The sequence below is a fragment of the Oncorhynchus masou genome, chromosome 9 (assembly GCF_036934945.1).
Source record: "Oncorhynchus masou masou isolate Uvic2021 chromosome 9, UVic_Omas_1.1, whole genome shotgun sequence".
In the NCBI taxonomy this organism is placed as follows: Eukaryota; Metazoa; Chordata; class Actinopteri; order Salmoniformes; family Salmonidae; genus Oncorhynchus; species Oncorhynchus masou.
The window spans coordinates 47,869,157-47,882,009 of NC_088220.1; the positions used below are offsets into that span (position 1 = coordinate 47,869,157).

The window sequence follows — 12,853 nt, forward strand, 5'->3', positions numbered from 1 at the left end:
TCGGGTTCAAGTCAGGGCTCTAGCTGGGCCACTCACTCCTGCGTTGTCCTGTTGGAAGGTGAATCTTACAAAAAACAATATATTACTCAATCCTGACTAGTCTCCCAGTCTCTGCCACTGAAAAACATCCCCACAGCATGATGTTGCCACCACCATGCTTCACCGTAGGGATGGTGCCAGGGAGTTCAAATCTTGGGTTCACCAGACCAGACCTTTAGGTGCCTTTTGCAAACTGCAAGAGTGCTGTCATGTGCCTTTTATTGAGAAGTGGCTTCCGTCTGGCCACTCTACCATAAAAGCCTGATTGGAGGAGTGCTGAAGAGATGGTTATGCTTCTGGAAGGTTCACCCCCCAGAGGAACTCTGGCGCTTTGTCAGAGTGACCATCGGGTTTTTGGTCACCTCACTGACCAAGGCCATTCTCCACCGAATGCTCAGTTTGGCCAGGTGGGCAGCTTTAGGAAGAGTCTTGTTGGTTCCAAACTTCTTCCAATTAAAAATGGAAGCCACTGAGTTCTTGGGGACCTTCAATACTGCAGAAATGTTTTTGGTACCCTTTCCAGATCTGTGCCTCAACACAATCCTGTCTCGGCACTCTACGGACAATTCTTTTGACCTCATGGCTTGGTTTTTGCTCTGACATGCACTGTCAACTGTGGGACATTATATAGGCAGGTGTGTGCCTTTCCAAATCATGTCCAATCTATTTAATTTACCACAGGTGAACTCCAATCAAGTTGTAGAAACATCTCAAGGATGATCAATGGAAACAGGATGCACCTGACCCCATTTTCGAGTCTCATAGCAAAGGGTCTGAATACATATGTAAATAAGGTATTTCTGTTTTTAAAAACGTTTTTTTTTGCTTAGTCACTATGGGTTATTGTGTGTAGATTGATGACGGAAAATAATAATCAACTTTAGAATGAGGAGTAACGTAATGTGTAAAAGGGAAGGGGTCTGAATACTTTCCGAATGCACTGTATGTTACATCATGACTAAAGTTCCAAAAACATTTCTGAAATATGTGCATATGACATGCAGTTTGATTAACATTGACTTTATTGCATGTCTGTTTTAGTTGAGTTCAGTAATGAGACGACTTCAAGTGCAGACCTGAGAGCTATTTTCAAGTTGTTACATGTTAGGACTAGTAGCTGCTAGCTAGGTAGCTGAATAAAGCCATGTTTGGTAACAAACACGGCATTCATTGAAAGCGGCTACAATGTGGCATTTCCTACAGTATTTTTACAGAACAGAAGAACTACTTAGCTAGCTTGCTATCAATAACAACATAATTGAAAAGTAGTTCATCTTTTGAACCGAATAATAGCTGTTTGAAACATACAGATTGCTCTCAAACGCAGTAGATTGCACGATGATAATATCATAAGGATATGTTAAAGCCTATTTCTTTGGATGTGAAAGTACATTTTTATTTAACTAGGCAAGTCAGTGAAGAACAAATTCTTATTTTCAATGGCGGCCTAGGAACAGTGGGTTAACTGCCTGTTCAGGGACAGACAGAACGAGAGATGTGTACCTTGTCAGCTCGGGGGTTTGAACTTGTAACCTTCCGGTTACTGCTCTAACCACTAGGCTACGCTGCTGATTTACAGATTAGAGCATCTGCGCAGCATCTTGCTTAGGTTGACTCTCGTGAATGAGCAGAATGTTACCAATGGGCGGGAGCGTCTGAAATTTAGCACATCATATCCAATGATGTTAACGGGGTGGCTAAAATAATCCAATGAAAATCTATTCTGGACAGGATCCGGAAATTACACCAGCCAATCAAAAATAGTTGGCATTGTTAGCTGTTAAGGCTTTATACGTATACGATGTTAGCAAGTAGCAAGTTCCAGCAGAAATAAAAAGTGGGTTGTCGGGTACTCGTTTCATTCATTTCTTTCGAGGCCGATTATATTGTGCATCTCAGTACTGAAAGGTAAATACAACGTCTCAATTATTGATTTATTTATTCTAATATGCAAGTCACCAGTTTGGGAAAATGAGTGGACATTGATGGCGTGCGTCTGTCAACTAACGTTAACTTATCTGTAGTAGCTAACTTAGCCAGCAGCTAACATTAACAAATGGTAACTAGCTAGTTATCTTTTTTAGTTAACTGTCTACTTTTTAATTGTAAAACACCTGGTTAATGGTTAAAACTAGCTATCGTTAGCTCTCACCTTATTTTACATATAGCTACGTAAGTTAGCTAGCTACTTTAAGGAGGTTATAGTGCGCTAAAAGTATCGTTAGTTGACATGTGTTCTAAATGACCCATTTGTTTAATTTCACAGAAGATGGCTGCTCCGGATATGCGTCTCAACCACACCATATACATCAACAACCTCAACGAGAAGATTAAAAAAGATGGTTAGATCTGGATATCCCCCCCCATTTTTAGTTACTATTTTGCCCTGATATCTATTTGTTTACCCATCAACCATGCCAACGGCTCCTTGCCTAAACATGTCTTGTTTGTACCCTTTGTCCCCCAGAACTGAAGAAGTCGTTGTACGCCATTTTCTCTCAGTTTGGTCAAATCCTTGACATTTTGGTTGCCCGCTCCCTGAAGATGAGGGGTCAGGCCTTTGTCATCTTCAAGGAGGTCAACAGCGCCTCCAATGCCCTGCGTTCCATGCAGGGGTTCCCATTCTATGACAAACCTATGGTGAGCTACTGCCAATACACATGGTACACATCAGCTAGCCTGACACATGTTTTATCTAGAGAATGATGGTTCTCCAGTATGCAGCCCTGTCCTTTAAATAGTCCTGTTGTCAACTATACCTCTTTCTTGTCACAGCGTATTGGGTACGCCAAAGGGGATTCTGACATCATCGCTAAAATGAAGGGCACCTACGTGGAGCGCGACCGCAAGAAGGAGAAGAGGGTCAAGGGCCCAGAGGCTGCAGGGGCCAAGAAGGGTGTGCCAGGAACCCCTGTAGTACCCATGGGGCCTGGAGTTCCAACACCCATGCCTGTAAGTGTTCTACTGTGAGACAGAACCACCTTTTGTAGCCACTGTTAGCCATGCGCGTAACATGTTTTCTTAAAGACATGTCTATCTAAAATGGCAGATTGTGTTATTCCACGTGTATTGGTAATTGATAATGCGGCTGAGTTCATTGAACATTATTTTATTTTTTCTGAAGGGAATGCCACCTATGAGCGGGGCTCCTCGTATGATGCAAATGCCAGGGCAGCCCCCTTACATGCCCCCACCAGGAATGATGCCACCTCCTGGGATGGGCCCTGGGGGGATGCCCCCTGGTGCCATGCTTCCCGGTGGGATGATGCCAGGGCAAATGCCCCACGCCCAGGTATGGATCATGTGTGTTTATCAGTGTTAGTTTATATCTTGTCAGCGTCCTTTTTATTAATTAAACAGTGGGTCTGTTTAGTGGAATGTTGTAATCATGAGTTTGTTTGAAGTTCGTCTTACTGTATAATCTCACTAACTCATTACATTGACAAATGTAATCTTCTTTACCTCCAGGTTGCAGAAAACCCTCCCAACCACATCCTTTTCCTCACCAACCTCCCAGAGGAGACCAACGAGCTCATGCTGTCTATGCTCTTCAACCAGTTAGTACCTCCTCATTGTATACCCCCCTGCTCATATACTCCTTGGTGCAGTGTGAAAATGCAATGTTTATTTTTCCATGTTCCGTAGTATTGGAACACATCTGTTCTGTTTTCAGTTTCCAATATTGTGGTTGTTATCTACTAGTGTTTGTGTATGGTGAGATTGAGTATGTTGACAAGTATAGACCCTTGATGTGTGTGTCTCTAACAAGTCTGCCTGAAGTTCTGTCCTGATCTTGACTGTTTTCCCACTTCAGGTTCCCTGGGTTCAAAGAGGTGCGTCTGGTACCTGGTCGCCACGACATCGCCTTTGTAGAGTTTGATAATGACGTGCAGGCTGGAGCGGCCAGGGAGGCACTACAGGGCTTCAAGATCACCCAGACCAACGCCATGAAGATCTCATTCGCCAAGAAATAACACACCAGAGAGCTCTTAAATGGTTTACAGTCTCTCACACACACCAGAGAGACCTCCTCACCTTACACTATACCAGCACAGACCTGACTACTAACCTGTCCTTTGCCAAGAAGGCGCAGTGTGTTACTTGTCCCCCCCCACACACACACACACACAGAATAACTGGAGATGACTTGCCTTGTGTCTGATTTTAAGGGTACCGATGGTTTAGAGCACAGACGTAGACAGGTCAGCATTTTGAAGATTGCAATGCTGGCACTAGGCTCAAATGATAACGTGTAAGGAATATATTGGTATAGTGATTTGGTGTTAACAGGACAGTTAGCTGACATTTGCGTGTCCATAGCTCTGGTTAAGAACATTTTTAATTCAGTCAGTTTCTGCACCCATTCTTTGAGGATAATATCTGGTGTTCGTATGTAAGTATATTTACATTTTTTATGTTTTGTATGTTGTAAAAGCATTGCACCCGGGGTCTGTTTCACCCAGACATTGTACCTGGAGCGTTTCTGTTTGATTAAAACCTACCTTTTCTAATGACTAATGCTGTGGGTGGTTTCTGCTTTTATGTCTGGGGAGACGCCAAGGGCTGTATTGTAAACAAAACTATGGAGCAAACCGGGCCGGGTTGGCTTATATTACAACTATATATTGTGTCAATGTTTATTGAAAACAAATACAATTTGCTCAATGAGCACTTCTCGCAAATACGTTGTTGGTTAACTAGCAAATGTTGTATATTATAAATGCCTCCAAACCAACTGAAATGAGCCACCTACAATTCCCTACATGGCAGTGTCTCATTGTTGCTAGCTGACTGTTCAAAATCATAACGTATGTCTGCCGGCTCCATCGACGTGTGCATCTTTTTTGTAATGTCAGCCAACTTGTCTTATAATTTAAGCCTTTCCTTCTCGAGCACAATTTAATATTACATAGAGAAGAGGGACCTGGGCCGCTATCCACAAAAGCATCTCGGTAGGAGTGCTGATCTTAGGTGAGGGTTGCCTTCTAGATCATGACTATGATTATATGGACAGATCCTAGATCAGCACTCCTACTCTAATATGCTTTGTGGATACAGCCCCTGGTCTTAGTTCCGAACACTTATTCTGAGATGTTTGTTACGCATGGCCCCAGATATGGGTTCTTGCGCATTAATGTCTCTAGACCAGAGATGTAATTATATCTATAGTGATTCAAACGGCCTGCTGTAACTTCATGAACATCTTTCACTGAATCATTGTTTCACTATCAAAACCACCACGATTGCTGCAATGATGATTAACACCCTGATGAGGGCAGTGTTTATCAGAGTTTTCCATGTCGTGTCTAGTGTAACCACATTGAATGGACTCTTGTGCCAAAAGCCAGTTTCAGCATGGGCAGTGCCATTGAGGTCTTTCACCATTTTGAAGTAGTGAACTGGGTGGGCCTTCCTATGGGTTAAGGAAGGATAACAATTTTATCAGGAGGGATCAGCCTATAGAGAATGATCAAGGCCTCTCGTGGCCAAAAGATTTAACAGTGGCAGCGCCATTGAAGGCTTCCACCATTTGAATGTTGTCAACTGGGTGGGACTTCCAACTTCATTGGCTGATTCCTCCTGGTGACCCTGTTGGAGGCATGTCCAACTGGGTCATCAGGAGGGATCAGCCAATTGTGAAGTAGAAAATGGACTACTTCAAAATGGAGATGTGCTGCACATCCTGTCACAGACACTACAATGGCACAGATATAATAATGAGGTCTCTTTCCATCTCTATGCATCAGCCAATGAATTATACTTGTGAGCAAACCTTCCGTAACTGCAGGTGGCAGTAAATTGCCAACCGTGGCTTCATACCTGTTCAAACATATATATATATCCCATTTAGCAGACGCTTTTGTCCAAAGCGACTTACAAGTCGGCTGGGGCCACTACTTTTTTTTTGTTACATATGGGTGGCCCCAGCGGGAATCGAACCCACGACGCTTGGCGTTGCAAGCGCCATGCTCTACCGACTGAGCCACACAGGACCCAAACATCCCACTCCAGCTGGCAATATGTACCCTTTCAGTTTGTTTACCATCTCATAGAAGTAGTAGTAGAAGAAGAAGATAGACTACATCAAAATGTCAATGCCCATGCTCTCACAGACACTATAATGGGACAGATACAATGTTGTGTCCTCTATGTGTCTAACTAACTAATGCAGTGAGAAATATTATGCTTTTCCCAACATGTTGCAGTAGGCAGACTGGTGGGACTGTAGTCCAAACTTTGATTTGGCCTCTTGTCTATACTTTTGCAAGAACTTGAGTTTGTGCACTCCCCTTGATAATTCTGCAATCAATTAAAACAATTTGGGATAACGCTTACATTTGATTATTATAATCTATAAAGTAATGCGATTTCTTTCTTTCTGAAGCGCTGTGTCATAATCAAATGGCTCTGTGCTACCACGTAAATCATCATTGCTGACTCACTCTCTGCCCTTTCTGGCCTCAGCCACTGCAGTTTCATCTAATTCCTAGCATGAATCGGACAGCAATGCCTGGATAGCCCATTTCATCAATGCTATTTTCCCTTTGTGCTCATTTCCTTTAAAGAAGTTTTCGAGATTTAATTTAAGACGTTTCCTCTTTGAATGTCTTTAGCATTGATTATGTCTGTGAGTAGGTGGGCTGTGAGCCGATAAATCAGCACAATCTATTTTTTCAAATTGCCGCTGTCTTGGAGCTAGAATTGGGAACATGTACACTGTGCTAATGCCAATATTTTAAAAAAGAGTAACTGAGAGCATTGTACACTACGGCGAACTTAGCAAATTAGGCATTTGTGGTAAATACATGGGAGCTGCCATCTTTATTGCACATTCGCCATTAAGCCTTTTCTTCTTTACTTACCCAGAGTCAGATGAACTCAAGGATACCATTTTTATGTTTGAAGGAAGTTGAAGGTCGCTTCTGGAGCTACTGCTAGCTGTTCTTGTAGACTTCCAGTATTGCGCTAACACTATTAGCCTTGGCTCCAGAAACGACCTTCAACTTTCTACAAACTTGCATTCAGTGACATAAAAATGATCGATGGTTTATTACACAATTAAAACCAGTAGACTGCTCCAGCCAGAGACAACATTACACACGTTTCAACATTATCGAGGATAAAAACACAATGAAGCCCAGAGAATTATTTCCATTGTGGTCTTCATCAAGTTCATTTGACTCTGGGTATGTCGAAAAAAGGTCTTAGTTGCCAAAACGTCGTATTATGCCTTTAATGACCACTGATCTGAAAGGTCTTGATAAGAAGGAAGCAATGAGTGGGGTTCACAGGATGACAGAAAGGACAGAAGAACAGTTGGATAACAAAGAAAACACTTTATCGTGTACGAACCTTCTTCCTATACGTGCAATGAGTGAAAGCATGACCGTGTTTATCTCAATTCTACAAGGACAACACATATGCATTTTAGTCCAGTGCTGTAGGTTGGTTATCTTTGAACGCAGCAGGTGATCTTCTAAACACATGTACATAAGTTTTACACCCCAAATGTCATGGCCTCATGTCCATCGGTTCACCCCTTATAGCCCTATATGGTGCTACCTTGTGGTGTACCGTGGCCAAATTTGAATGCAACAACTAATCATTCTCAATTCAGTTTATATACTACATCTGGAGTCAATCTGATTTATGGGTCATGAGAATAAAAAATCAAAGTTATTTTAGCATTAGCATATGTGCTAATGTGCATCAATAGATATAGTGCAGTCATGTTTGAGTGCAGAAAAAAAAACATTAAAGACTGATGTAATGAGTTTAAATACAACATCTGGAGTGGATCTGAAGTATGGTCCATGGGGAGAAGATGATTGCAGATGAATTTGAGCATTAGCGTTACATATGCAAAGAATGAGTTGTTAATAATTTCCTTCTTTTTTTATATCAATACCTTTATTCAGGGTGGTTCATCATGATAGCGATTGCAAGTGTCAAGTTGATAGGGCACTGGGAAGTGGATTTACAGTGGTTTCATTGGACATGTGAAATCTGATTTTTGATTTGTCATTTAACTCAGCCATCTTTCGACCAATCCCTTAGTTTTTCTCAAACTAAGTTAAGACATCTACCTTGGGCCTACATTTCAATTTGGTGTTATTTGGGTCACGAGAATAAGTATTTTAAAGTATTTTTTTTAGCATTTTAGCATATGTGCTAATATGCATCTACTAAAATATTCAGACCTCTTGACTTTTTCCACATTTTCTTACGTTACAGCCTTATTGTAAAATTGATTAAATTGTTTTTCCCCCTCATCAATCTACACATCAATCTATACCCCATAATGACAAAGCAAAAACAGGTTTACCAAAGTATTCAGACCCTTTACTCAGTACTTTGTTGATGCACCGTTGGCACCATACAGCATCGACGCTACAAGCTTGGCACACCTGTATTTGGGGAGTTTCTCCCTTTCTTCTCTGCAGATCCTCTCAAGCACTGTCAGGTTGGATGGGGAGCGTTGCTGCACAGCTATTTTCAGGTCTCTCCAGAGATGTTCAATCAGGTTCAAATCCGGGCTCTGGCTCGACCACTCAAGGACATATATATATATATATATATATATATATATATATATATATATATATACAGTACCAGTCAAAAGTTTGGACATCAAAACTGAAATAACACATATGTAATCATGTAGTAACCAAAATAGTGTTAAACAAATCAAAATATATTTTATATTTGAGATTCTTCAAAGTAGCCACTGTTTTCCTTGATGGCAGCTTTGCACACTCTTGGCATTCTCTCAACCAGCTGCATGAGGCATTCATTCACCTGGAATACATTTGAATTAACAGGTGTGCCTTATTATAAATTATCTTATTATAATTTATTTCCTTCTTAATGTGTTTTAGTCAATCAGTTGTGTTGTGACAAGGTAGGGTTGGTATACAGAAGATAGACCCATTTCGTAAAAGACCAACTCCATATTATGTCAAAAACAGCTCAAATAAGCAAAGAGAAATCAATGTGGGAAAAAACAGTTTCTTCATTATGATGAAACTGGCTCTCACGAGGACCACCACAGGAAAGAAAGACCCAGAGTTACCTCTGCTGCAGAGGATAATGTAACGATCGTCATAGGTGGAAGAAGGCGAGGACCAAGGTGCAGCTTGGTACATGTTCATAATTATTTTAATAGAACACTGAAAAAATACAAAAACAACAACGCAAACGAACGAAACCGAAACAGTTCTGTCTGGTACAGACACGAAACAGAAAACAACTACCCACAACTCAAGGGTGAAACCAGGCTGCCCAAGTATGGTTCTCAATCAGAGACAATGATTGACAGCTGCCTCTGATTGGGAACCATACCAGGCCAAACACATAGAAATACAAACAAATCACGCCCTGACCAACCTAAAATAGAGACACAAAAAAGGAACTAAGGTCAGGACGTGACAGATAAGTTCATTAGAGTTGCCAGCCTCAGAAATTGCAGCCCAAATAAATGCTTCACAGAGTTAAAGTAACAGACACATCTCAACATCAACTGTTCAGAGAAGACTGCGTGAATCAGTCCTTCATGGTCAAATTGCTGCAAACAAACCACTATTAAAGGACACCAATAAGAAGAGGAGGCTTGCTTGGTCCAAGAAACACGAGCAATGGACATTAGACAGGTGGAAATCTGTCCTTTGGTCTGATGAGTCCAAATTTGAGATTTTTGTTTCCAACCGTCGTGGGTATGACATAACAAGCTTGGCACACCTGTATTTGCTGCATCTGTGAGACGCATGGTTTGGGATGAGTTGGACTGCAGAGTGAAGGAAAAGCTTCCAACAAGTGCTCAGCATATGTGGAAACTCCTTCAAGACCGTTGGAAAAGCATTCCTCGTGAAGCTTGTGGCTACTTTGAAGAATCTCAAATATATTTACATTTGCTAAACACTTTTTTGGTTACTACATGCTTCCATATGTGTTATTTCATAGTTTTGATGTCTTCACTATTATTCTACAATATAGAAAATAGTAAAAATAAAGAAAAAACCCTTGAATGAGTAGGTGTGTCCAAACTTTTGACTGGTACTGTAGCTAATTCCACTTTGACATTATGGGCTATTGTGTGTAGATCAGTGACACAACATATAAATGGAATCCATTTTTAATTCAGGCTGTAACAAAACAAAATGTGGAAAAAGTCAAGCGGTATGAATATTTTCTGAAGGCACTGTATTAGCCCAAAACATGATAGATTTCTGAAATAGTCAGATGTGTCCATATCACACAAAAGTTAATTGTCATTTGGGTACATTTAGGAATATAATAATGGTGTCCCAGTTTATCAAACTTGCTATCCCAGTCTACCAAATGTGTTCTGAAAATATGGTTTTGACTCAGTGTACACAAATAGGTGTGTCATGCCTCATGTGAATATGTTAACATTATTTTTTTTGTGTGATTAGGAAACATCTTGAGGACTTCAGAAATGTATCTTGTGTCAGCCTTACAGTATATCAATCAAGTCAATCAAATGTATTTTTCAGCAGATGTTACAAAGTGCTGATACAGAAACCCAGCCTAAAACCCCAAAGAGCAAGCAATGCAGATGTAGAAGCATGGTGGAAAAACTCCCTAGAAAGGCAGGAACATAGGAAGAAACCGAGAGAGCAACCAGGCTCTGAGGGGTGGCCAGTCCTCTTCTGGCTGTGCCGGGTGGAGATTATAAGAGTACATGGCCATTAAGGCCAGATCGTTCTTCAAAGATTTTCAAATGTTCATAGATGACCAGCAGGGTCAAAGAATAATCACAGTGCTTGTAGAGGGTGCAACAGGTCAGCATCTCAGGTGTAAATGTCAGTTGGCTTGTCATAGCCGACCATTTAGAGGTCAGAACAGTAGGTGCGGAATAGAGGGAGAGCGAGGGAGAGAGAGAGAGAGAGAGAGAGAGAGAGAGAGAGGGAGAGAGAGAGAGAGATGGGAGAATTAGAGGGAACATACAGGACACCAGATAAGAGTACATGGCCATTAAGGCCAGATCGTTCTTCAAGATGTTCAAACGTTTATAGATGACTTGCAGGGTGAAATAATAATCACAGTGGTTGTTGAGGGTGCAACAGGTCAGCACCTTAGGAGTAAATGTCAGTTGCCTTTCATAGCCGAACATTCAGAGGTCGAGACAGTAGGTGTGGTAGAGAGGGAGAGAGAGAGAGAGAGAGAGAGAGAGAGAGAGAGAGCGAGAGAGAGAGAGAGAGAGAGAGAAAGAGAGAGAGAGAGAGAGAGAGAGGAGAATTAGAGGAAGCATACAGTACTTAAGATCGCACAGGACACCAGATCATACAGGAGAATTACACCAAATAGGACAGACTGACCTTAGCCCCCAGCATGTAGACTATTGCAGCGTAGATACTGGAGATATCAACAACAGACCACCAACTTACTACCTGTGACAAGGCTGAGTATTGCCCACAAAGATTTTCCTCACCACACAAGCCTGAGGGGGAGCAAAACCAGACAGGAAGATCACGTCAGGTCGAGTATAGCGGAAAAATCCTGTCATCACGTGACGCACACCTCCTAGGGACGGCAAGGGAGATCACTAGTAAGCCAGTGACTCAGCGCTCATAATAGGGTCAGAGGCAGAGAATCCCAGTGGAGAGAGGGGAGCCCGGCCAGGCAGAGACAGGGTGGTTTGAGATGAGTCTTCAGTAAAGACTTAAAGGTAGAGCCCGAGTCTGCGTCTCTCACGTGGATAGGCAGACCATTCCATAATAATGTAACTCTATAATATAACTCTATAAAAGGAAGCCCTGCCTCCAGCTGTTTGCATAGAAATTCTAGAAGCAATTTGGAGGACTTTGTCTTGTGATCATAGCATACATATAGGTATGTACGGCAGTGCCAAATCAGAGAGATAGGTAGGAGCAAGGTCATATAATGCTATGTAGGTTAACAGTAAAAGCCAGTGTAGAGAGGGTAGCTCTGGAGTATAATGATCACATGGTTCTAGTCAAGATTCTAGCAGCCTTATTTAGCACTAACTGAAGTTTATTTAGTGATTTATCCATGTAGCCGGAGGGTAGACCATTGCTGTAGCCTAATCTAGAAGTGACAGAAGCATGCCTTTGAAATGTTTTTGGGATATTCGTCAAAAGAGAGATCAGGGTCAAGAGTAATGCCAAGGTCCTTCGCAGTTTTGTTTGGGATGACTCTACAACCGTCAAGATTAATTGTCAGATCAAACAACACATCTCTTTGTTTCTTGGGCCCTAGAACTAGCATCTCTGTTTTCTCCGAGTTTAAAATGAAAACATTTCTTGCCGTCCGCTTCCTTATGTCTGAAACACAGGCTTTCAAGGTAGACAATTTTGGGACTCCCCCATGTTTCATCGAAATGTACAGCTGTGTGTCGTCTGCATAGCAGTGAAAGTTGACATAGAATATACAGTGAAAACAATAGTGGCCCTAACACTGAACCTTGACGAATAACAAAACTTACCTTTGATTTGTCAGAGGACAAACCATCCACAGAGACAAACGCATATCTTTCCGACAGGTAAGATCTAAACCAGGCAAGAACCTGTCTGTGTCGACCAATTAGGGTTTCCAATCTCACCAAAAGAATGTGGTGATCGATGGTGTCAAAAGCGGCACTAACGTCAAAGAGAAGTAGGACAGATGCACAGCCTTGGTCTGATGCCAGAAGAAGGTCATTTACTACCTTCACGAGTGTGGTCTCAGTACTATGATGAGGTCTAAAACAAGACTGGAGTGTCTCGTGTATATTATTCGTCTTCAGGAAGGCAGTGAGTTGTTGTGCAACAGCTTTTTCTCAAATGTTTGAGAG

The 12,853-nt window shown here is 41.7% G+C and overlaps 1 protein-coding gene across 1 annotated transcript; it reads left to right on the forward strand.

The window, feature by feature from the left end:
* Window positions 1-1,806: 1,806 nt before the first annotated feature.
* LOC135546080 (U1 small nuclear ribonucleoprotein A-like) lies at window positions 1,807-4,553 on the forward strand. The gene is made up of 7 exons (XM_064974214.1): window positions 1,807-1,947; window positions 2,306-2,381; window positions 2,507-2,679; window positions 2,815-2,991; window positions 3,164-3,331; window positions 3,508-3,596; window positions 3,854-4,553. The coding sequence occupies exons 2-7, from the start codon at window positions 2,309-2,311 to the stop codon at window positions 4,011-4,013; spliced, it is 840 nt and encodes a 279-aa protein (XP_064830286.1). The 5' UTR covers window positions 1,807-1,947; window positions 2,306-2,308; the 3' UTR covers window positions 4,014-4,553.
* Window positions 4,554-12,853: the final 8,300 nt, after the last annotated feature.

Excerpts from the sequence above, each read along its gene's own strand:
- LOC135546080 (XM_064974214.1), top strand. The coding sequence starts at position 2,309 with ATGGCTGCTCCGGATATGCGTCTCAACCACACCATATACATCAACAAC. Across the intron at positions 2,382-2,506 it reads CGAGAAGATTAAAAAAGATG|AACTGAAGAAGTCGTTGTAC; the intron begins GTTAGATCTGGA and ends TTTGTCCCCCAG. Across the intron at positions 3,332-3,507 it reads GGCAAATGCCCCACGCCCAG|GTTGCAGAAAACCCTCCCAA; the intron begins GTATGGATCATG and ends CTTTACCTCCAG.